Source organism: Aulostomus chinensis, chromosome 20, assembly GCF_037954235.1.
Source record: "Aulostomus chinensis isolate RoL2024-O1b breed Wild chromosome 20, RoL_Achi_v1.0, whole genome shotgun sequence".
NCBI classification, from domain to species: Eukaryota; Metazoa; Chordata; class Actinopteri; order Syngnathiformes; family Aulostomidae; genus Aulostomus; species Aulostomus chinensis.
In genome coordinates, this window is record NC_141339.1 from 22497711 (window position 1) to 22523690 (window position 25980).

The following is a 25980-nucleotide window of genomic DNA, read 5'->3' on the forward strand; positions in this document are numbered from 1 at the left end:
CTCGCACTTGTCAAAAATATAATCGTCTACACAGTTGCTTAGTTGCTGGTTTATCGATCAATGATACCTGGAAACGAGTCGTGCGCCCGCTGCTCCATCAGATCCGCCGCGGAAGCCCACGTCTTTACGTTTCTTTATTGCTTTCAAAGGAAGGTTCTTTAGTGTCCTCTTTCAATCACGCAGCAGCCTGTCCTCCGTTCTACTTCCTAATAATTCCTCCCAGCAGATAGCCTCAGAGGTGAGCCGGTGCCTGACAGGGCTCCCGCTGAATTCTGCAATCTGCCACTTTTGTCAGTGTGTGTGAGAGGACGGCTGCTGGATCATCTGTGTGTGTGTGTGTGTGTGTGAGATGGGCGCTGACTACCGCTCTGCACTACGTGAGCGCTCCCATTGTGTGGCAAGAGCAGAGTCATTTGCCAAGTATTAACCTGTGTCAGTTAATGGTTGGGAGTTGAATCTGCCCACCCTTCACGCCTCTGACTCCTGAAGGCAGCTGTCCTCCAATCTCATTTATTTCAGCTGTCTGTTGAAATTGGGTTGGGCTGGAAACAAAGAAAGAGCACCTTTTGTGTTACTGCTACATCTTAATAGCGCCGATGAGGATCTGCACCTTTTCAAACAAATCCCTGTTTAAATGGATTTTTATTCTCTGTCGCCTTTTGCCTTTTGGTTGAACCAAAACCATCCTTTCAATATTTCAGCCTGCCAAAGAGTAGAAATACAAACCACAGGGCAGTCAGTCCTCCAACAGACACAAGTGGGTGAAGGATCATTTTCCCATGTTTTCCATTCTCTTTGTCGGGGCCGGGTTGCTCTAAATAAAACCTTTGCTTCCACGACAAGTTGTCAGACCGTCAGATGTAGCAAACACCCAGGAATGGATGGTGGATGGAGCTGATGGACTGGCAAACACTTAAGGTGGAAGGAGGAAGAGAAGATGAGGAGAATCCTCTGAGGTCTGTTGTGGTCGCGGTCAAAAGGAGAGATTCATCTTCGGCCAAAACCAGCAGTGGATAACCATCACGAAATCAAAACCGCATCAAATTGCGTGTCAGTCACGGTATATTTCGCCATTAACAGAGCTCACGCAAGTGCACTCAGTCAGTTATGACTCATTATGGTACATAACATATTTCTGGAGATGATCAAGCATGAGCCACCTTTCAACGGCGACCCTACGAAAGGTTGTGATCGCAGTTTTAGAAGCCTCGAGATGGACGCTGGAAGCACAGTGTGGAGGAGACACAGCAGGAGAGCGTTCGTCTCCATTAGACTGTGATTGGGAGGTTTTAGGGACGTGATTGTGTGAGGAGAAAGGAGTGAGAGAAAACACAGCCATCCTGTTGCTGCCTCATGCCCTCATCAGAAGTTATTTATTCCCAATTATTGCGATAAATCAAGATTTGATGGCTTTAACTGATCTAAAGATGAGACTTTTCAGCAGTGACAATGTTGACTTATCACTTCGCCGCATCGAGCAGCGCTGCCGTATCATCGTGTCCCTCGCATACTCCTGCAGCATGGATCTGCTAATTGGATTTGAAGTGTCTCTCGCCATTGTTGTCTATATAATACTTTTGTTTCTGAAGTGATAGAGACCTTATCATCACCGTCGCGCAGAAGCAAGGGATCCATTAGCTCAAATGTAATAACATACTGCTTCCCTAAAGCCAGGAAGTGATTGAAACATCTTTCAAAACAAAATATCAGTCATCTGCCGTTATTGCTTCTTTCATCGCTCTCTGTACACAATTACAACTCCAAAACCTAATATGTTTTTATGATTCTGCACAGTTAATGGTGCTAAGCAAGAGCAGCTGCAGAGACTCTCAGCTGCTCTCGTGTCTGGCGTAGGGCTCAAATCTGCAGATAACGTCCTGGGATGAAGAGATTTCTCAGTGTTCAAACAAATTATGACTCCACTGCTTGAAACCGTCAAAATGCTGCCGTGAAATTACCTCCGCATCTCACAAACATCGCAGTTTAAAGCCAGATAAATGCCAAGATTATGGAGACTCAGCATCACATCTGTCCAACCTTAAAAGTAGAAGATGGTGGTATGCTGTCGTCTCTTTGCCGTTCTCCGTGTCTCTAATTTACCCTCTTTGTGATGTCTGGAGAGCTAAAAACAATTCCCTGCTTGGTAATAACCACCTCTCCTCTTAAATCCCTGTGTTTTACAGCAGAAGAGAAGAGTGTGAATAATGCTGTGTTATCTTCTGTGGAAATCCTGGGAATCAACGCGTGTCTGAGGTATGTTAAATGCTTTTCTCTGGCCCATAAAAATCTGATTTAATCAGGAGAGCGTGCTGTGTACAAAAGCTAAAGTACCCACAGAGCTGCCAGCTACATTTCAGTAAACAGACGCTGAAACACTTGAATGCAGCAGGAAAAAAACCACCACGCTTGTTAACGTAGTCTTGCTCTTAACATTTCAGCTGTAGCTTGGGTGTGAAAACGACATTTTCAGAGCGGTTGAAACATTTTCAGCCAACATTGTAATTAAGTGAGAAACATCAGGCACCGGATGCGTTCAGCTGCTCGCTAAAGGACAGGCTCATGAAGCCCTGCTCATTAATCTGTGCTTGCTCATGCGTTGCTTTGGTGCTGATTATACTCAAGGCCAGTTGCACATGAGCACGTTTCCCCTGCTCGCATCTATAAGTAATAGACGCACTAACAGAATCACCGCTGGCGCCAGCATGTGACCGTTACCTCCTGCGGCCGCATGTTGTCATGGAGGAGCCCGTGCAGGACTGCCGTGAATCAGCAGAGCTCCTGCTAACTTTGGAAGACATTATTACACTTCACAAGCTTCAGGATAAACAACCGGATTCCCTGATTCACACTGCAAAGCACACAAATATTGAGGAAGCTCTCATCACGCACGTTAAGTTTCTGCGTTGCATTCATGTTTTGGCTCCGGTAAAATGTCACATCCGTTGCGATCGTTGGACGTCAGGGTTCTCGAGCTCTCCTAACTTCGCACTCGTCACGTGACGACGCCGAAACTTTGACCAGAATATTGTGGTGTTCTTAATGAGCTGATGATTAGTAGTTGCATTCATGCAAGCGCTGACAGGCTCTCGAGACATTTGCAAATTATTTGAACATGAACATCGTTGGCCTTCCACGAGCAGCTGCCGACAAAAAGTATTCATCATTATGTAAAGTAATTTAAAAGCTATGCATAGCAGCATGTAATTAGTGTTACACTTGCATGCTATTGCTGTTTGTAGTGCTGCACAAACAATTCCTGCTCTAGAGAGGGCTGGTACAAGAAATACATTCACGGCATGGACTTTACTCAAGATGAATAAACCCGAGCCCGAGGGAGAGTCACCAAATATGGGGGAAAAACAAAAGGTTTGAGGTGTCAAACTGTCAAAGACACTGATGCACTGCTAGCTGATGTGTCTTCGCACGTAGACTTTGCTGTGGGTGGCTGTCATGATCATCGTGGTTGACACTGATGTAAAAACATAGAAAGGGATTTTTAAATTTTTTTTTTTTGTAATTTTTTGGGGCATACAGTTTGAACAAGTAAACATTTTGAATAAGGATCCCAACTAAAAAGGTTCACTTCAGCTGCCACAACGTCAGACTTCATACCACATGCTTGTTCTGTTACAGCGCCAAAGATGAGTGTTGCATTTTTGGCCGGATCTCCCACCTTCATCCTCTGTGCTTTTCAACGTGTGAGCCCAGGTTTGGGTTCAGTCCCCCAGAGTCAAAGTCGGTCTTTCTGGATTGTTTATAGAGCAGGCTGATTATTCTGGTTCTTGATGTCCTACGTAGCGCACAAGCAGAAAGAGCAGAAAGACTCCTCCTGTACTGGCAACAGGAACCCGATCAGTTGTCTTCTTTTCGCAGGTTTAGCTGAGTTAAACAAACAAACAAACCCTGTGTGTACGCAGGAATTTGCGGTGGGAAAGAGGCATGGGATGTTGAACCCTCGCACTCTCATTTTTATTCCTCAAAAAGTACACAGGACACACACGCAGGGCTGCACATCCACAGAGTGAAGACAGTCTTTTCACCGCCGCCCTGGCCTCGTCTGTGCTCCCGAGGATGGACGTCAGAAGATAAAAGTTTCGAGGACTAGCCGCTGTGCTAACATTAGCTTTGATTTGATGTAGCTGCTTTAACGTGTAGGTGGGGGGGCGGAGACACACGCTGCCACATGTTTTCTCTGATGAAATGAAGTTTTAATCCTTTTTAAACACACTGTTTTTTTTTTTCTTTGTTTAAATGGTTCTGTTGAGTTTCTGTCTCTTAATAAGCCCAGAGGACCGCATTGACCAGTCACACAAAACTTGAGCCCTGGGCTTCTGGATGATGATCACAATTAAAGCTGCGGTGGGTTGGGAATGAGCCCGGCGTACCCGTTTAATGAGTAAACTGGTAGCTCTGAGATACGTCCATTCATCAGGCTGAGATCATTGTTATACCTTTGATTGGACACAGAAGGCATTTCATGACAAAGCAATTCTAGAGTCCTGAACTGAACCTGAATATCCAGACGGCCTGAGACAGACTCCTGATGGATCGATGGGTTTATTCTCGTGTGTCTACAGATACGGCAGCCACGTCCAGCCTCCCGGAGACGCCGCCGCACACGAGCTGACGCTGCTCACGAAGCACATCAAGGCCTTCTTATCCACCCAAAGGGTTCAACCGTCGTCGCAGCTCAGTATCCTTCTTGATCCATGTCTGCGTAGTCGCTAGAGCGGTTCTTAAAAGGATACGCAGCCCCCTCCTGTGTTGCACCTCGTAAGAAGGCGTGGAAAAGTGCGCTCACGGTGGTTCTAAATGTAGTCACGCTTGAGTGGATTGATGAAACGATCTTAAAACACGAAGCACTTACGAGTCTCATAGTTGAGTTATGAAAATATAACTGAGCGATTGCAGATCAAAAAAGTGTTTGTTTTTTTCCCCGGTGAGCGCTGCCTTATCTATAATTCCTTATCTTTCAGAATGATTTATTGACAGAGGACATTACAAATGGATGATTCTGTCAAAGAGCATGAAGTATTTAGCTGGCTGCATTTCTTAGTGTCGGTTGAGCCATACTTTTTCACTGTACACAAAAACATATTTACCGAAGAACCACTGACTGGCTTCCTCCTCAACTTCCCTATCAAACCGCCGTGATATAATAAAATGATTACAGCAGAAAGGAATTATTATTCAGATATGATTGAAAGGCTTCCCTGTACTATTTTTTTCTGTACCGAGGGCATGTCGCCGCCTTCTATCCAGTGACTTTTCAAGGGTAAATTGCAAATTCAATCTTTCTGTGAGCATTTCCCCCCTAAACAAACGTCAAGAGTGCACGGTATTCAAAGACATCAGAAGTGCGAGGAGTTGGCGCCCGGAGGCTGTTTTCAGGACTTGAGCCGGATCCCGTCTGATCTCTCCACACTTCTCCTGGAACAGGACTGACTCGCCAGTATCACTGCAGGTCTTTGACTTCGAATGAAATTGTCGAAATGTCTAAATGACATGAAAAGTAAACCCTTCAGAGTCTTGAAGAAATAACTTGAAATATTCTACCGTCCCGTCTGGATTCATCGTGTTGTTAGTTTTTATTGTCATTGCTGGTTTAATGTCTTCACTTTTCAAAACTTCTTTGTATTTATGGAATTTTTTTTTGTATCAATCATTTCTTGACTCCTCTTTCGAATTTTTAGGTACAATATTTTATTCATGTAGTTTTTATTTGGTCTTTGTTTTTTTGTTGTGTGCTCCTGCTCATCATCCATCGTTTCCTCCAGTCCCACTGAAACCTTTGACCCTTTAACTCGACCCTCCAGTCACTCAGCAGGACGGTTATCCTGGCCACGACTGGCTGACCTCCACGGTTTTCCTCATCATGGCTGGAGACACGAGGAGGTCGCTAAGTTTGTTACTCAACCTCTCGGCTCTGCTCACCTCCGCGTTCATCTGGCCGGCCAGGATCCACGCCTCCGTGAGTACCGACACACGCAACCCAACACTTGCCCCCCGTAGAGGAAGTGACTGGAACCACTTTGTTGCCCTTTGTGTTCACGGTAGTCATCCTGGGCTGAGATACGCCGTGACTTGGATGTCTGACATGTTACAGGCCTCAGATCAGCCTGTTCATAATTTATCCTCACAACAAAAATTGCAGCCTCCGCTTACGCCTCATTTCCATACGTGGATGTTTATGACTCCCTAAGTCTGTTACGAACATTTGAGAAGGTCTTTCGGTTCCCATGGAAACCACCGTCCATTGTGGATACTAGATCAACCGTCGACAGCATGCTAGCGAAAACAAGCTAGCAGGCTACAAGCGAGCTAAATAAGAGACTTTTGCTACCTCTGTGTTCATGCGGATATTCCACCTGTCTAAGTTTTGTAAAACGGACACAATTACGGGAACTTGTGTCAACATGCATGAATTATACAAAAACGATTCCCACCAGAAGTCCATATGTGGAAACGAGGCGGGAGGAGAATGATTGGGAATTATGCAAATGAATCGTCAGACAAGCCCTTGAAGTCCAGTTTAAGCTTCAGACTTAACTTGGACTAAATGTCGCCATTTGAAAAGATTTGTAAAACGTTCTTTATGCCACTGTGTCAGCGACAACAACGTGACCTGGTGGGGTTAGGTTTCCACGTCATCCGCCTCGTTGAGTCAGTTTCCGCAAATGGGGTGCAAACATCCACTGGGACACGAGGATGAACAGGAAAGATTCTGGGGGTCAAAGGTCAAGGTTACTGTGGCAGGCAAGCACTCATGGAGGCATGGAACCACAATGCTGTATTTCTAGTTAAGATATATATTTGACATAACAGCGTGAAGTGCGAACACAAGGTCGGAACGGGTTTCGTTTTCACCGTTTCTTTACTGGATGTCTTTTATTCAATAAAACTAAATGAAGTATTGCACTTTCAAATGTTTACAGCTCGGATGTTTGTGTCTGTCTCGTCCTCATTTAATCCCTCATCTCTGATCCGCAGCACGTCAGCAATCACAGCAACGGAAAAGCAAAGAGAAGACATGAATGAATGAAGATGATGATAATACAACATTTTTCACCTCGTGATTTCCACTTCGACTCGGTGTCGTCATTTCTTCTAACAGAGTGATAAACAGGATATTTTTCATCGACTGGAAGGATGAAGATGACAGTGGGGGGATAAATGAGGAGAAACAGCAGACAAACAAAAAAGGAAAAAAACAAAACAAATGGTGTATCCGACAGGAAGAAAATAAAATCTCGTTTCAGTCATTTGGAAATTGCGTGAGGTGCCGGGATGAAGCTCTGCGATCATTAGACCAACCTCTGTCAACCTACCATCTCTCGTCAAAGCCAATTACAGCTCAATCTCCTGAGTGTGTGTTGTTGGTGTGTTTGATGCGGATGCAGCCGGCGAGTTTATCTGCACAGCAGTTAACCTGCAACTTGCTGGATTTAGTCAATATCTCAGAAAAGGCAGAAATCATTCAGAGGCAAAGGAGAGTTTAGGACAGACTCCTGCATGTGCGTGCAAAATCTCACTGTTCCTGTTTCCAGCTGTCACACCTGCATTCCAGCACGACCCTGGAGCCACCGCCGCGTTAGCCTGCAGTAAATCTCAAAAGTGTAACATGGGACAGAGGTTGAAATCCTGTTTGTACTGTGTTGGTGCAGGTGCATGTGCCTGTGGAGGTCGCTGCGTCAGGAATCCCTCCCCTCTACTGGTGCACAGCTCACTATGTGGAGATGCTGCTGAAAGCTGAAGTCCCCCTGGTCCACTCGGCCTTCAGGATGTCCGGTTTCACCCCGTCCCAGGTAGGAGGTCTTGAGAAGAGGGGGGCTGACAGCGGGCTCACCGAAAGCTAAGTGGTGTGGAATTGAATGTCTGGCTGCTCACCGTCTCCATGGCAGACGCTACCTCTGTCAGTGCTAACGAGACCTTGGCTGTAGGCTGATGAGAAAATGCTGGTTTGACGTTGAAGATTCAGCAAAGTGAAACACGTTTTTCAGTTTAATTGCTCTCGTTGTAGTAAAACAGCCCTGTGGAGGAAACGAGGGAGTGAACATGGTGTCCAGCATGGTGTGTTGTTGGGGTTGGTAGTTGCTGTGGTGTCCAGGCAACCATAGGCTGCTCTGGCAACCTCAGACTTGTGTTGGTAGTTTTGTGTCCTCGGTAGTTTAATTCTCCTCTGGGGCAGTCAAGACAACTGATGGAGGACATTTGTATCAGTTTGCCTAATTTCAGTATCACACAGATGTTCCATTATCACCACTAGGGTGTTACTGTTGGGGAAAAACTGTCATTAACGATGTCAGAGAGCCCAAACCATGTCCTGCAAAGGGCTTTTTTTGTCCCCCCAAAAATTTGACATTGAATCTTTTTCCAAAGTATCAGAAAAGTTTGATCTTCTCTCCTCTGCACTTGATTCTTTTGACATGGACTTCTTCCTCACAAACAACAAGGTAGGGAAAAAAAAAAAGCTTTCACCTTGAATCATCTGATGTTTGATCCCGTCGTCTGAGTTTTGACAGTTGACAGTTGAGGCTTACGTAATAACTGCAGCAGCAAAGGCACGCAAGACTTTCTGCATTTCCATCAAAGCTCCCAACTTGCCTCTCCCAATGTGGAGAAGAACGTTGGCATTCACCTGCTCATCTCTTTGCTCTTCACGGTGATAACGGGCATCTGCTCTTCAGTCAGAAGGCAGAAGAGAGCGGCACGTGCCATTGATCTCGCTCTCTCTTTGGGATTATGTTGGATTTTATGCTTTTAACAATCGTGCAACTGTTGAAAATGAAAATGAGCGAGTCAGGCAAGGGATGAGGGGAGGGGAGCCGTCCATCTTGGTGGAGACCCACTTCAACCCCGGGAAGGGAGCCTTGGGTAGCATAGACCAGCAGGCTCTGGGAGGGCTAGCAGGGGAGCCCTGGCAGGTACGGCCCTCCAGGATGAGGTCCCCAAGGTTTGAAGGTGAGGCCCAGAGGAGCTGCGGCCTGGTTGGTTGAAGGCAGGCCAGGTAGCTCAGTGGGAGAGAGTTGCCTGGTGCCTGAAGGGGGCCGAGCAGCTGGGGAAGTGGTGGGATGCATCAAGCTGGGAGCCATAAACTGGTGAAGGAGGAATAGTGGTTTGCAGTGGGGACAGCTGGAGGTAATGAGGTGGTAACACCTGAAGTTATTGATCACGAATCCCTCCACCACAAGCCGTTAGCAAAACACAGTAACTGCTACACAGGCCGCCCCGGTTTAGCTTTGATACCATCAGTTAGTGTCAGAATGGTTTCCACTGATATGACACGTTGTTTTACCTCGGAACCAGGAGTGATGTCGCCCTGGAGTTGACTGTGTGTAGAAGAAGTGGAGAAAAGTAAAAGAAATCTTCGCACAGGTAGACGATGGACAGTACCATGTGGACCGCTGATTTAATGTCGCCCAGTAAGGGTGTTCAGTCAGTGGTTTATGGAGCATTTTGGATGCTGGTCTCAAAGTTTGGCAGGTAGGAAGTCCGACCTCATCTGACAAAATGAACGTCAAACCTCATTTACTTGATTTGACCGCTGTCTTCTGGTAAAAGTGGTTTATATAAAAGCGATATAATCGCATCCTCAACTTTAAACCTGTTGAAAAATAAGTGAATCACTGCAAAGCACTCAGAGAGTCGTGATCTGACATCAGGGGGAGGCGGTTTCTGTAACGTGACCTGGTCAGAGTCCCAGCGGCTCTAAAAGCCTGTTTATGGCTGAAGGAGAAGGAGGCAAGGAAGGCAGCGGCGCTCACCTTTTCCTCTCAGGTTTAGCTCACAGGGAAGAAAATGAAAACGAACTGCTCTTGGAAAGACCTTGAATTGGATTTATAGTCACGGTGTTCTTGTGTTTCTGGCTGTGGGCTTAAAAGCAAAGGGAAACAAGGATCCAGCCGTTCTCTGTGTGACAACGCACAAATGAGGAGGATGGAGTTTTCGTCAGAGAGCAGCTGAAGACGAGGTGATGAAGATGAAGATGAATGCAAGCTGAACTATCCAGACTGTATAGGAGAATGTAGGTGTTGATCGAGCAAATAGAACCCAGCAGCTGCCGAGAACAAAGTGTCTGTAACATCCACGAGAGCATAAAACACCTAGACGGGGGATTTACTAACAGATACCAATCAAAATGGCTGACCTTCCAGACCAGAGTCAGAAACACCGTAGTCGTCAAGTTCAAGGGAGACGGAAGGAACGACCAGAGGACAAACCAGCTACGAGACACGTGCTTGTTCTCTGGGTCATGTCAAGGGCTGGAAACGGCCTCCTCCTATCCTTGGCCTCAGCGCCTCTCGAGCTCACGCTGCAAGGCAAATCTGCTGCGTGGAGTTGGAGAATGTGGCGACATTCCCGGGAGGTCGCACACCAGAGCTGGCCGAGACGGCTACTTCCTGTTAGCCCCTTGCTAACTGCAGATACTTCCCAGATGTTATCAGACCAAATGCATCAAGGCCTGATAGTTGAACCTGTCATTTAGGGCCTGTGTGATGCTCAGAACAATTGACGTGATGTTTCACAACCCAGATTTCATGGCTAGACACTCTGAGGTTAGCCTAGCAGCTTGAGCTTGTTAGCGCTGAGTCACATCTTGTTTCGTTTATTTATTCATACCTATATATATACATATATACATCCTCGCCATTTGTCTGCATTTGGGTCCATCTGCCTCAAACCGTGACACAAACAGCCCCTCATGGAAGATTCCTTCCCAAATGAACTTTAATATTCCTCTTCAAAATCTCTTTAATTACAGTATTTCCATATATTCACATTTGCACTACATGCGGATTCAGATTGCTGGGATACATTCAGGAGCCAGATGCCTAAAACTAAATATATGGGCTGTCTTAATTTAGATTCCTTCTTCATCCTTAAGTGTATAAATTAGCATATTTGTGAGAGAAATTGTAGAACTTTGTGTTCTTTTGACAGAGAACAGGTTCGGAGGAGTGTGTTGAGCAGCTGCATTAATGCCCCACATCTCAGCTCAGTTATCAGCTGGAGGAATAAACATTAACATGCATCTACTTGTGTCTTTGTCCCCTAATCCCACCTCAATATCACACTCTGTTAGGACGTTTCATTTTTCACTCTCAAAGTAAACATATTTCCACAGCCATGAGAAAACACAGTCAGCAAAAGAAGTAAATTCGACTCCAGAAGTCGTGCAGCCGTGCGAGTTCATCAGAAATGAAGCTAATGTGGAAGTCTTTAATCTGCAGTCTCTCTAATGGCCAGCGGGGGGCGACTCCAGCGAATGTAGAGAAGAAAAACCATGACATAGGAGACTTTGAGGAAGAGACCACAATTCTCGCATCATTTATTACCTCGGTAAACAATTCCCCGAGTTACAAGTTTGGGTCCTTTCCTCAGTCCAGGATGGTTCTGTTTTGCAACTTATTGTCCCCAATTAGAGTAAAATGGACCATAAATCAGGAGTCCAGGCTCGGGTCCCCGAGGAGCTTCCTCAGCAAAATGAACAGCAGTTTTATTTCACTTTCCTTTAAATACTTTTGGAAGGCTTCTGGATGCGGAGCGCTCCTGTTTACACGTCCTCACCAGCCCCACTGGTATGCCTCACTGATCTCTGCATGTAGTTCTTACCACGTTCTCACAAATGTCCTGACATGTCAGTTTTGTTCCCCCCCCCCCCCCGCCCTTTAATTTTTTCTGGGGTGCTAATTTTTTACAGCAATTCTTTGCTAATTTTACTTGTTAGCGATTAGCATTTTCCAGCAGTTTTCTAGAGACGTCAAGAGAATGAGACGGTGAAAGAGGATTGGCAGATTAACTGAATGTTTCTCAACGACAAAGCAAACCAGATTATAGATTATAAAGTTGAACAGTTTGTGTTTCGTGTCGACGTAGAGAATAGAGGACGGGGAAACAAATGAATATTTTTCAAAAATAAGTTGTGAAGAAACAGCAAAAAAAAAATATATATATATATATATATAAATATTTATATATAAATAAATAAATAAATGTATATATTGACATAACTTCTATAAATCTGTCTTTGAGATTTTCTCACGCCGTTTACTCACAGCAAAAAGAGCAGGACTGGAAATACTGCGTTTCTGCAGCCACAGAGGTCGTGTCCTCAGTATTTGGGGGGTTTAGAAGGCTGATTCAAGTATTTTTAGAGCCTTTTAGACTTCGATTAGATTACCTTGAAGCCAGCAAAATGAATACATTAAGAATTCAGTGTTCCTCTGTCTTATCTCTGGCAGCGTGTTGAGGGCATTTTCAGGTCAGGAAACAAAACGCTGGTCTTTTATTTTACACGCTTTTATAATTCAACACATTTCCTTGACAGTTTTTTTTTTTTTTTTTTTTCAATTAAGGCTCACGTTGTGTTACATTTTTAAGGAAAAGATTAAAGAACTGAGATGTTTGGGTAATTTGCAGAGTGGGACACTTACGATGACACAAATATGAGGAAAACTAACAGGAACTGTAACAATACACGGTTATTTTTGGTTTAATCCGGGTTATCGTATGGAGATGTTCTTTCTGTCGGTGGGTCCCAGCCAAAGATGTGTTCCTGAATTGTGTTTTGTTTCTCGTCATTGTCTGAAACTGTTTTGCCTCAGTGGAGCAGATTATTTAACTTATCTGCTTTGTGGTTATTCATTTGGAATGCAAACTAATTTCAAGTTGTGCATCTTAGCACTGACTGATGTTTGGTCTCTTTCAAGTCTGACAGTGATTACTTTTGTCATGTTGTATTTTTCCATCACTTCTGTCTTGTGACGGTTACTTCTCTCATTTCTCTGTCTTTGGATCTGCAGTATTTGGTGAAAGAGCGAACTGTAAAAGCAGTGGTGGTAATTTTATAGTTTTTGCGCAGTACGATGGAGGCAGAAAGAGTTGTTGACAGTGAGAGAAGAGCAGTTACCGCCTGAAACAACGTTCATTATTTATCAAACGTCACGCTGGTCATTCAGATCAGACGAGGAATACGACATAGAGAACGATGCAATTCTGGAACTCTGTTAAAACAGACCCATGTTCCTCACCACAGATGTGCCTCCACTGGCTCACCCAGTGCTTCTGGAACTATCTGGACTGGCCGGAAATCTGCCACTACGTCTCCACCTGCGTGGTGATGGGTCCCGACTACCAGGTTTACGTGTGTGTGGCCGTACTGAAGCATCTGCAGCCAGAAATTCTGCAGCGCACGCAGTCCCAGGAGCTCCAGGTCTTCCTCAAGGTGACGCACGACACAAACTCATCACCACAACAGACCGGAAAAGTGCACCTTGTCTTTGACTGAGCCAAGACCAAGAAGCCATGAATAAAACCAGAAGATGAGGGATTGTAAATCAGCCTCTTTGGGCAGTTTTGATGTCGTTTTGATGTTTAGCTTCAAGCTAAATGTACGTGGCTGGCCTTCTACATCAAGATTCTGATGTCATTTAGAGCCTTTGAACGTCTTGAGAATCCCCCCCCCCCCCCCAAAAAAGCCAACTTTAGAATTCAAATCATTTGTTATTTTCTGTATTCATCATGTCTATGAATTGAAGACATGACATCAGATCCAGATGTGGTTCCAGGTCGGTGCTTAGCTGGACTACCCCAAAAACTCACGTGTGTGTTTTGATGAACTTTCCCACGAAGGCAGAACTGCTAATCTTCTGTCGAGCCGATTTGATCATTTATGGGGATCACCTGGACCAAAACACAACAACAGACTTCGTCGTGCTGTGGCACAAAACTCTCTCAGGTTAAAGATGAGTTTGGTTTCATGGGCTTTTACTCATCGGGATTCCTGTGTGTGAGTCTCACTGAGCTCTTGTGCTCAGCATTCATGAATGAGTCACACGTCTGTAATGACATCCATCCATCCGTCCATTTTCTATACGGCTTATCACTTCAGGGTATGGGGGGTGGAGCCTATCCCAGCTGACATTGGGCGAGAGGCAGGGTTCACCCTGGACGGGTTGCAGGGCCATCAGGAGCAGTTAGGGGTTCAGTATCTTGCTCAAGGACACTTGGACATGTTCACCGGGGGAAGTGAGGATCGAACCAGCGACCCCTCAGTTGCTAGATGGCCCCTCTACCTCTGAGCCACGCTGCCCCATAATGAAATAAAGACCCCAAAAAAGAAACATTCTTCAGAATGTGTCCACAAGCCTCCCACGATGGTGCGTTTTGTTGGAAACACGCAGCGAAATCGGCTTTGAGAGTTTCCGTCAGAGTGCAGTGACTCCTGCCTTTTGACGTGGACGAGTGTTGAGTTGAGGAGCTGCCCTGCAGATTTCACAGAAGGTCTAAAGTCGTGGCCTCCTCCATGTGTGTTCCCACTAGTATGCGGCGCAGCGCTGCGAATGAGGCGTGTCTTGACATGAAGCGGTCCTCTCCATCACTCATTAAGTGTTTCAGACCGTCTCGTCTCTGGCTGATAGTGCACATCGCCGTCCGCTGACAGTTACTGTGAATAAAAGAGCAGTCATGGAGACGTTATCAGAGGAAGCTCTTCTAATGAGCTGTAGCATCAGAGATAGTCTTTGAGTTTGTGTTTGTGTGTGTGTGTGTGTGTGTGTGTGTGTGTGTGTGTGTGTGTGTGTGCGTCTGCGCATGTATGAGCCAGAGAGATTATCGTCCTCAGTTGAACTCCTTAAAGTTTTAGATGTCTCGACGCTACGGCCTCCCTCTCCTCCTCTGTCTCTGGGAATGATGAGAAAGACGAATGTTGCTCAGACAGATGTGATATTTAGGGGTTTCATACACACACACACACACACACACACACACACACACACACACACACACGCTCACACACATATGCCTCCCACCGCCCACCCCAATCCAGCCTCACAAGGGGTATATCTATATTTCATCAACATTAAAGTTTCAAAAGGCAAATGACGGGTTACAATTGTTGAGTCAGTCTGGAGCTGAACGGCTGTGAGGCAGTGAGACAAAGAGACAAGGTTATGCTGCGTCTGTCGCTGGTGCGTGGAAACACAAACCCAAAACAAAGCTTCGGTTTTGTTGTCAACACACACGGGGGGGGGCAGGTGTGACCCCCGAGCTCAGTGGAGCAGAAATGTAGCCGGTGGCTACATCTTAATGTGGCTAACGATAGCTAGAACTCAGCTGCAAACATGGCTCTGTCTTCAGGATGCGCTTCACCACTGAGCTCAACTTGTGTGTTCGCTTGACATCCGGCCGCCGTCCGAGCTGCAGGATGTTTACACTGTGTAGCGAAACCTCAGTCTGGAATCATCACAAAAGCGCTAAAATGCTAAAAAACAAAACAACAAGCAGCTGACAGGTGAGAATGCACGAGGAAACGGTTCTGCCCCCTGATGATGTCAGTAAAAACAGTGTGCGGCTTCATTTCGAGGGCCAATGAGACGCTGGAACACTCGACCGTTGACACCAGGCGCTCGCCGACCCTCACATTTATGATGCCGGTCCGTCACACATCCAGCCAGGAATCAACACATCTGCTAGAATGTCCTTGGCTCAACAAGTTCCTGCTATCACTTTACACTGATAAACTGAGTCAAACTGCTATTAGGAGTTGATAACCAGAATGTTTTAACACACTAATTAAACCACAGCTCTAATTAATACCACTCATTTGTCATGTGAGGACAAGCTCAGGAAACAGTGGAAGCACATAGTAATGAATGAATGAATTAGCTTACCTAATGATCTCCTAAGTGCCAGCGGTTCAAATATTGTGAGGCTGCTGTCACTTGTTCAGTCGGAGCAGTCGCTGCTGTGTGTGTGAACTTGCGTCAGACTATAATTCCTGCGCCGTCGTGTCTTTGCGCCGTCCTGTCTTTTTTCCCCACCCTGCTTAATTCTCCCACAGAAAAATAACAGACTGAAAATACTCTCCCCGATGATTCCCACTGCTTATCTCTCCTCTCCTGCTTGGATTTAACTGTGTCAGCAGCCGTTTCCCGATGTAATGTATAAACAGGCCAAATAAACTTGAATATGAGGATTCTGTGGGATTAATATCACGCCGCAGAAGTGGAGACTCTGACAGTCCGGCTTCTGCAAACAGTGGAAGATTTTTGGTACCTGCTGCATCAACGCGCTTCACCAGGACAGCCAAACCCACACATTCCCACTGTAGCTGCTATCGATAATTAGTCAACTTCATCAACATTTCATAAACACGTTCTATTGAAAGCACTAAAAACCTTTAAAGTTAGACTTCACTCACTCACTTGCCTTTCAGGTACTCCCAAGTCGGTGTTTGATCCAGTTTATGTCCATCCTGCTTCACTTCTTTGGGACTCCAAAGTGCAGGAAGAGCCAGACACAAACGTTGTAGCTCGATGCTAATGGAGCCTGGCGGCTGACGGCAGCGCAGCCGCTGTTGGTGTTCAGCTCAAGTCCAAGTGTTGCTGCAGTTTAAATGCAGCTTTTATCAAACGGGTTAATTGTGCTGTCAGAAAGCCTGTAGAGTGTTTGTAGCATTTGTGAACATATATAGATGAGTGTGTGTGTGTGTGTGTGTGTGTGTGTGTGTGTGTGTGTGTGTGTGTGTGTGTGTGTGTGTGTGTGTGTGTGGAGCGTAAATAGAATGTTCAGAATGTGTCAGTGCGTGTGAGGACGATGTGTTCAATTATTCATGTGTGTGGGCTGTAGGAGGATGAGCTGCTGGGCTAAAGGAGATCCAGATCAAACACCAGTGAGTGATATTAGTCTGGATTAAGACTTCTAATTCATACGAGCACAGAAGCGTTTTCTCATATAAAGTGGGTTTTGTGTGCTAATGTCTTCCTGCCGAGAACAATCATCTCCGTCAGAGTGAAAGCTCATTACTTCCTGACGGTGCTTCCTCCCCTCTGAATGATCACCCCTCCGTAGTCACACTCTCTTTAAATAATAAAAACCAATGGCTCCGTTTACTTTTAATCGGTTTCTTTTCCTGCACTTTGCTCCTCTAAGTTACAGTCGTACATAGAGAAGGACACACAGATCCAGAACTCCGCCCCCCACGCATGGATGTTTTCCTTTTTTTCTCTATTTGTTCTTATTTCACAAGGCACTAAGAGAGAAATCAGAAAATCCTACGTGGGATTCATGCCAAGTCTGCTCGAGTCCACCTGAGTACACTGGAGCGCCGCTGATCTCAAATTGGATGAGTACACCGGGCAATTTGCCATAATCATGCGGGAACTCGCATCGAGGCACTAGACTCGTGCGAGGCGTGCGAAACCACGAACCAACTAACCATTTGACAGGAAACGTGACAAAAGCAGGAAAGAAAATGAAAAGAGAGGGAGACGCCACCTCAGGGCAGCGAAATTACATTTCACGAGATTTTTTTTTTAATTTTTTTAAACAAAATGGAACAAAACGATGTGACGCATGAAGCTAATTCGACTGTCCCACCGTGCAAAACACAGCGTCGCAGGTGTGTGTCACAACAAACTCAACCAATCCTCTTTATCCGGGTCTGATCATTGTTTCTACTGCCTGCCAAGTACCTGAACCCGAGCACCGCCGGCACCTGAAATGTAAAACCAAAAAAAAAAAAAATCATTCCAGAAGCAGCAGGAGGAAAAGCAAGGCAGGGATGCTGTAGTTTCTATTCCAGCGTAAAGAACAGCAGCTCTGACGAAGTACTTGACCACCAGCTGCTGCTCACGGCCTTCGTGACCCGTTCCCTTTGGATTACCGTCGTATTTGACAGATCCCTCCCTCTCTCTCAGGTGCAAGAGACAGAAATCACGTTCTGCTGAAACGGAGGCGAAAATGTTTACCTTACATTTCCTACATGGCTCATTCGGACTGCCTGGTACCGACCTGCACTGTTCTAACTGGGTTCCGCCGGGTTGTAACTCAGGGTTATTGTTGGAGAACATGTTAAAAAGCCAAAGAATCATCGGACTTGAGCAGTCAGAGGGTTTCCATGAGCTCAGAAAAAGTCGATTTACTGCGGCAGTCCGACTGAAGCTGGGCTTAAACGTGAATGGAAGTCCGGCTGGAGGTCTTTCGCTAACGTACCTAAAGGTTCTTGTCTACCGGGACAGTGACAGCACCCCAATCAAATGACCTGATCCACGTAGAACTGGACTCGAAATCCTCTAAATGTTTCATGTTCTCCTGCAGGAGGAACCGATCCGGGGCTTCAGGTTCAGCAGCTATCTGGCGTTCATGGAGGTTCTGGAGAAGAGCTACCGGAACATTGTCCTCACTGACATGAGAAGCATCCGTAACCCTGCAGCATGAGAACGTACTGAACTGTTCTGTGTTCTACTTCTCTCAGCAAGGACAGTTTCTATTGCTGTAACTTCATCGGAGTTAAATCTACCGGGATCTTGTTCTTCTCTGAATGGGTACCATTTATTAACATTCCTCCTCCAACTCACTGAGCTGGTATCCAGCAGGTGGGAACGGCCCTTGAATGGATCCGCCCGGTCACCCGTCCAGGCAGCTGGTGTCATGTGATCGCGACATCCCAGGATCAAGCAAGGTGTCATCTGGTCAGTCTCCAGGTTTGTCTCCCAACCACCGGAACGTTACAGAGCCTCAGTTTAGCTGCAGGTGAGATTTTCCCTCGCATCCTTCCACACTGGTCCCGTAGTTCGGCTGGAGCGCACCAAATGCGTATTCATCCGCTGCTGAAAACAGTCCCTAACATGTTGTTTGACAGAAAAAGAAGTTTTACTGTGAATGTTGCAGGAATGATAAAGCCAGAGTGGAGAAAGTGGTTCAATGTGTGGTTCCCTGGTCTCAAAGTCGAAGGGGCTGTCAGATGTTCTTGACAGCAGGCTACGTGAGAGGTTGAATCGTGACGCCTACACGGCGGTTGCTGACAGGTGAAAAAACAAGGGGACGAATGTCTGATGTTGAAGCGACGCAGTCGTTCAAAGCGCAACGTTAGCTTGAACTTCGAAAGGCTGCATTTATGCCTAAGAGTCATGAAATGGGGTTCATTGGTGAGGATGATCTTCCTGTGTGCCGCACATCGTATTTTCTGTAATGATCCTAAGACTCAGTGAAAAAAATCTCCTGGGCTTTTGGTCGAGGGAACCACGGAGACGATGCTAACATGCATACATCCGTACGCCATCCCTGCAGCACTCATTAGTGTCCATGATCTTAATATGTGATGCGGAAGTTGTTCATGTTCATGTTCAAATATTCGAATAATCTTCCTCTGATGTGAATACTTGACTTTCTGAAATCTCGCGCACGTGTTGGCCGAGAAGCTGGAGTTAAGCTGCTGTGACTGGATTATTATGTAACTTGAAATGTGACACTTTGTGTGATTAAAAAGTGATTTTCCAGGCAAGCTGAGCACCTTTTCAGTACTCTGCTGCTGTGGGCCTCTCAAGTATCAGATCCTCCGCCGGTCTGCAGGGTCTCACTGTCTCATAACTGCTGCACGCATCATTAATGCAAGCGCACGCAAGAATGCATCACGCCGCCTCTCGTGTTTGTGTACTCGTGCAGGTCTTTGTATGAAAGATGCATGAGCAAGGAGCTTGTATCGTTGTGATAAACCCTCATTAGTACCCACAGCATTTTCTCTGGCTCCCTGCACTGCTGTCCTGATGTCCCTTATCAGAAACACAGAGGCCTGAATAATAAATGAGCTCATCACATCCATCCGTCTCTTTCCCACGACTACGGCGTTTAGCAGGGGAATGTGGCGGCAGAACAGAGGTGGAGACCATCAAACGGGCTTCAATCAACCTTTTACCTCTGGGAGTGTTAAATTATTTGGTTGCTTTGAGTTGAACCTGAAACTGAAGCTGCATTAATCAGTTGTTTTTTTTCCCAGCCACATGGCAGCAGCACATCGCAACCATCAAGCTAGGTGCTCGATGCTAACGGGATCCTTCAGAAATGGTGGAGTTGTGCTGGGTGGGCCTGGGTCCAGCCCTCTGAATCCCTGAGGCCAATCGGTGCCCTTCAAATGTGGTGACACGCTCAGGATGAAAGAGTCAACAGTGCAACAGTGGGCGGCGCCACGGCGGTGAAGTTACCCGATGGAAGTGATGTTGCCATGGAAGCAGTTTTCCCAGGAATAACTGCTCCGAAAACACAGCAACAACGAGCCTCCGTACGTTTCTTAAAGGTTCATACAAGATCAGTAAAGCAGTGAGACAGATTTGTGTTCCTAGTCTCTGACGGAGAGCGACTGTTCACTGGTTACAGCTCGACACTTTTGAACCGCAGTTTTGGTGAAATTAAAAAAAAAAAAAGCCTGATTCTACGCAGCTGCATCCCTCGCTAGCTTGGTGGAGCGAGCGCCCTGCGTGGGCAACTCGTGTTGAGGTCGGCCCCTGGCCCGAACGCAAGTGAGGTCCAGTGAGACGTCGGCAGCTCATTTATTCGACTTCCTCTCCGCTCGCTTCATGCTAGCTGACCAGTACCACTCAAGCACGGTGTCAAACGCTGCACCCAGTCAGGAATACTGATGAGGGAGGCTGCTGCAGCGGGAGCCTGGTCAGACTGAGTAATGAAGTGGCGGCTACCTACGTGCATCTCTTCCCGTTCCGACGACTCTCCTTCCGCCAACCCTCTCGCCAGTTTGAGTCCAGCAGTTAGCAGATCTCAGTGTTTGCTCTTTTTTCCACAGTTGCTGTTAGAAGAAGAAAGAGCATCAATCTGTGTGTCAGTGGCGCAACTCTGACGCGGCCCATATTAGACGTGACTGTCAGCGCCGCACCGCGTTTTCATCGGCTGAATCCGCGCGGACGCGCCGCGCCGCGCCGCCGAGCGTAGGAGAGCGAAAGATTGATTCAGTGGGGAGAAACAGCGCGGCGCTGCAATCTGTCAAAGTTGCAAAGGATCTTTCTCTCCAGGACACTGAGAGAAGTCGACTTTGCTGAGAGAAAGGATGTTCCTCGCGCTGGATGGATGGCACTCGTGGCTCGAATCAGCCTCCTTCATAGTTCATGAACCAAACTCCACAAACTTCTGTGGAGAGAGGCGACCTCTGACCCCCTTCTTTTGTTCACACTCAGAAGAGGACCTGGCGGTGCAGCAGCAGGCTGGGGGACAGATGACCTTTTTTTATAAGAGAAAACACGAAGTTTATCAGGGAGGGATGTGACATTGTAGATGGAGGGATTCACCAAAGAGAAGTGAGCAAAGTAAAGTGGGGAGTTCTTCACAAAAATCTTCAGGAGCAGAAACTTGCAGTGGCTTTGAGTTTTCCTCTTGTGGAGTTTGAACTCGCTTATTGGCCGATTCAGTCGGTGATGACGACGATTCACAGCTCAACTCGGTGACCAAAATCCTCACTGCTGCATTTGGACTCAGATAATAAACGGCTCTGCAAGGTCAGTGCGTTGTACTTTAGTCCAACAGACACTTAAGAAGTGAGTAAAAAGCCTGATCTGACTGTGCAAAGGGACGATTGAAGGTGTTGTGATGGCTTTAGTGCCGCCGTCAGTGAATCACGCATGTAGAGATTTAACCGACGTTTTTGTTACAGAGCGGCGCAGGAACGAGTCCCGAAACCAAGAACGACACATTCGCGTCGCCGTCCATCCGCTTCCCTCCTCTGAAGTCAGAGCTTCTTTTTTGTTGTTGTTAAAATGCCTGAAATGAAGTCTGCGGCTCACCCAAGCTTCATCGGTCAGAGCCGCGCGCGCGCAAATTTTATGTGACATTTGCTGAAGTCCTCCATCGAGTTTCCAACAACTCCAATTCACGCTTCGCAACACCGCGCGGCGTTCACCTCGCTGAACCCAGCGTGCGAGTCTCATGAACATCAGGGAACGTTTCCTGCGACAATCACGTCTGCGTTCAGAGACCCGAGGTGATAATAACTTCAGGGTCGGCCCGCGATGGTGTGTCACTGCATCGCAGATGTGCACACACGTTTGGATCACGTGGACGGTGCAGCACCAGAATCAGCAAATACTGAGAGCCCGACGAGTAGCTGGATATTACAGAAACACAGCAGGGGAGAGAGGAGGAGAGCCGGCGATTGACCTGCACTGAAGTCAACCTCCTCCTCCTGCACTCTCCAGGCTGTCGCCAGGGTTTGACTCGGCTTTCATTCCACAACGCAGTGTCATGCACAAAGACACGCGAACGCTTTGAATCTCTGACATTTCCCTCATTTATCCTCGGAAAAATGAATTGCAAATACTAATCAAGTTCTTCCACCGAGAATGAGAACCTATTAGAACCCTGAGATTCTCGCCTCCAGTGCTGTGATGGTGACAGATGATTCAGAGGGAATAATTTATCCCTCAGTTCATGTGACCTCATCTTTAATGAGGTTGCCTTCTTGTTTTTAAGAGGACGGCGTGAACCTCTCATGAACCCGCGCTAAAAGAGAGCAATGTATCGCTTTCCTGTTTTGATGAAAAACAAAAGTTCAAGTGTGTACCCGCCCATGCTTTCGCGAGTGTCGGGGTTGAACTGAATTACACTCCCCCTCAGTTTTTGATGAACTCTCCTCAGTGCAGTTTCCTCTGCGGCTCCAGGCCCGGTTTTAGAGAATTAACACGGTAAAAGCAGCTCCTCCGGGATGGAGGTGAGCTCTGCTGAATCCGGAGGAGGAGCTGATCGCTGGACGGTGAAATACCCATCAAACGCTCAAGACGTGAAACAGTGGAGGATTGAGGAGAACAAGAAGGAGTAATTGGGGTGCTGGTGAGTAGCTTCTCTCTGTGAGGAATTTGAAACGGTGCAGATGGTGTTCCGTTAGGAACCGGGATTTTAAGTATTCCAGGAAAACGGGGACGCCGAGTGACACCTGGCACGGTAGAAAAACATCAAACTTTGCAGTGTGCATTTGAGACCGCAAACTTGAGCAATAAAATATTAAAAATCCACAAAATACATGCTTTATTAATTTGTTTGTGGTTTGCTGGCCTGCTCGTCGGTTCACACATCTTGTTGACGCTGCATCAGGAAAGCTGCGAGGGAACTTCTCCAAACTTGTCACCAACGTCAACTGGGACACAAAGAAAAAGATCTGGTGCTCGAAGGTCGAGCTGTCGGTGTCGGGCGGTGCAGTCGTCATACTTCCTATTAAATAATGAATAGAAATAAATCACCTGTCTGTCCTTTTTCACCTTCTGGTTGTGACTGTTCTCAACTGTTTGGTTTGCATGTTTATTTTACAGTACGAACCGGGTCATTAATCGAGTCTTAATAGGCTGTTTATTTCAATTAGACGTGAAAACCTCATTAACGGAGGCCGACTCGACCTCGGGAGGGGAAAACGGAGTCGAGATGACGGCAACCTTTACAGTACAATGCTCTGTTGTGCAGCTGATCTTGATTATTAGACTCTTCAAACTGACAGCAAGCAATCTAAAGCAGATAATTGGTGCTAATTAGTCTGATTAGTCTGCTGCGAGGACACATGCTCGCAGCCTGGAGACGTGAGAGAACCGCTCTTTTACTGAGCCTGTCCTATTATCTTTATTGGCTCTTATCTTGCAGATGCTCGTCCTGAACTCATTTGTAAGTGTCACTGGTTCCTATCAAGTTTTGTCTTTCTTTGCTGATTTTAATCTTCAGCATTTACTGCAGGATTTTCCTACTTTCTTGTGTAGTTTTTTTTTTTCTTTCCTTTTCTTTTCCTGTTTCAGCTTCTTAAAATCGGACTCCTGTCATCGTCACATCCCGGCTTAGTTTTGGCTCCCGTTGTCGACGCTCCTCTCTCAAGCCCCTGTAATGCTCTTGTTTGCAGATTCCCTGCAGCAGCCCTGTTTTCGTGGGCTAAGATGTCATATTTGTATCATTGTGTATGCTCGTGCTGCAGTACGGGAGCAGCTCGGTGCTTCGGGGAATCCTCTATTAGCATATTCATTTGCTCGGGTCAATATTTTCCACAACGGAGGGTATTGTTCATTGTGTGCATGTAAATCAATTGAGGGAGTTGGAACTCGGTGATATACACTGTTAAACAAGGTGTGCACACGTGGAAAAGGTCACTGACTTCGTTTACATGCACACTAATATCAGGAAAGTATTAATAATATATTCAGCCTGTATGCTGAATTTGATTTAGTTTGATAAACAGCATAACCCGGGAAGACTTTTGGAATTCTGTCCTTTCCTGACTTGTGCATTTCCCAACCCAGATGCGTGGTAGTCTGGTACAACTTGGCCTTGAAGCTGGACACGTAGAGGCTACGACACGTTCACAGCTTGCAGCTCCAGTCAGGGCTTCTACAGCAGTTTGAGTTCTTGAGTCTGTTGGCCTGTTTACAATCAGATAGTCTGCTGGTCTGTTCCATGCCCCAAATGAATGTGCTTGTTTAAAGCTTAAAGTGATACTTCTATCAAAAAGTGTATTTACTCTTTCGAGTACTCACAGATGTCTTGTGTTCAACATTTTTTTTCCCCTCCTGCATTACGTCTGTGTGCCTCCGGGACGCAGAAATAGTAGGCCGTGCATGTTTGGTTTGATGCTAATGGAGAATGACGGCGAATGATGGCGAAACCCTACAAAAAATGTTTGTGAAGAAACTCTGAGGCACATCATCTGGTGTAATCCACATATTCTTCAGCCAGCATTAAACTCAGAAATCCAAAACTACTTTGAATGGCGCTAAAAACAAACACCAACCATTCTGGTTCAGTGCTACCGTGAACTAGCGCTAACCAGCCGGCGCATTCAGTTGGACAAACTTGCTAACCAATATTTTAGCTTTTTCAAGCTCTCTCCATTTAGCTTCACGCTAGATATACGTGGCTGGCTAAAAATACAACAAACAAGCCACAAAAAACATTATTGTGAGCTCAAGACATCTTATGAGTACTTGAAAGGGAAAAAGAGCATTTTGGGTGTTGTGTCCCTTCAGTGCTACCGTGTAGCTTGCTAACCAGCATTATAACACTCGTCGGACTTCCTGAAATATATTCCAAGTCTCATTAATGATGAAACCTGTCATAATCAAGTGAGCAAACGCTAGACTAGCCAGGCTAATCACTAACCAGACTAGTTACTGGCTCATTAGCTAGGCTAGTCACTAATAAGGCTAGTTACTGGCCCGGCTAGTCACTCGCTAGGCCAGTTACTGGCTCGGCTGGTGATGAGCTAGGCTAAGGCTCACAGCAAGGATGGCTGCACTAAACAGGAGTATGAGTGGAAAACATTTTTTCATCGGAATATTAGTCACAGTTTCAAAAACTGGAATAATGTGTGCCGGTTTTTCTTGATTCTTCCATGGTTTTGTACATCGTTCCTCATCTTGATTTTAATCAGAACATAAAATCATTTATTGAGTCCAAAACTGCAGTGAATGACGATGGAAACTTCTGGTTTGGTTTCTCAGAGCTCTACTGGGCCTCTGTTTAATTTAAGGTGTGCTCTGGTCTTGTTTGGCATGCGTGTTACGGTCTCGACGCTCCGCTCAGCCCCGGCTGCCTGCTACCAGAGACTGCACTGAGAATCATAATTCCCATTCATGCCTCTCATTGCAAAGACACAAAGCCTCACTCCGACCTCCCCCCTTCAATGCAGACTTTCCTCGGATTTGTGAGGCAGAATCAAGAGTTGGCTTCCTAATCCCCCAAAGTCCAGTAATATGCATATTCTGCTGTTACATGGAGTCGCGTCCTGGCAGCAAATGAGGGGCCGTCTCATTGTGGAAAAACTCTCCATTTTACCAAGAAAATTGGCCTTTAAATTTTCCCAGGTCGGTCGAGACATTTCTACTCAAACGAATGTGTCGGCAGTTTAGTTTCACTCTGAAGTGGTTGTATTCATTTTCACCCACAACCTCAACCAGGAGCCACGCCTCATGAGGCCGGACGGCATCCCAGCACTGGCGTATCGCCGGGCGTTGGCTTTGCACGATTTTCAAATCAAAATGTTAAATTGTCACAAGTTGCTACACAAGTTGGAAGCAACGCTGCTGCTGCTGCTGCTCAGATAAAACGTCCGCTGACAGTGGGACGTCTCCCTGAAGCTCTTTCTGATCCCTGGGGGTTGGTACTTCCCACAGGTTCAGGAACTTTTGGGGGCAGGGCCAGCAGCACCAGACATTTCTGATTGGTTGAAAA

At 46.3% G+C, this 25980-nt stretch overlaps 1 protein-coding gene across 6 annotated transcripts in view; it reads left to right on the forward strand.

Moving 5' to 3' along the window:
* tbc1d32 (TBC1 domain family, member 32) overlaps positions 1–22975 on the forward strand; it is a 63973-nt gene extending 40998 nt beyond the window's left edge. For 2 of the 6 annotated variants that reach the window (XM_086190500.1, XM_086190501.1), the window contains exons 29-34: positions 2184–2253; positions 4578–4693; positions 5817–5971; positions 7665–7805; positions 13037–13225; positions 18100–19753. In XM_086190500.1, coding sequence (XP_086046626.1) covers positions 2184–2253; positions 4578–4693; positions 5817–5971; positions 7665–7805; positions 13037–13225; positions 18100–18219 — 791 coding nt within the window. In that variant the 3' untranslated portion in view covers positions 18220–19753. Of the gene's footprint in view, positions 1–2183; positions 2254–4577; positions 4694–5816; positions 5972–7664; positions 7806–13036; positions 13226–18099; positions 19754–19777 lie in introns of those variants that run through there. The other 4 variants (XR_015110755.1, XR_015110754.1, XM_086190503.1 and 1 more) reach the window with 4 other exon arrangements.
* Positions 22976–25980: the final 3005 nt, after the last annotated feature.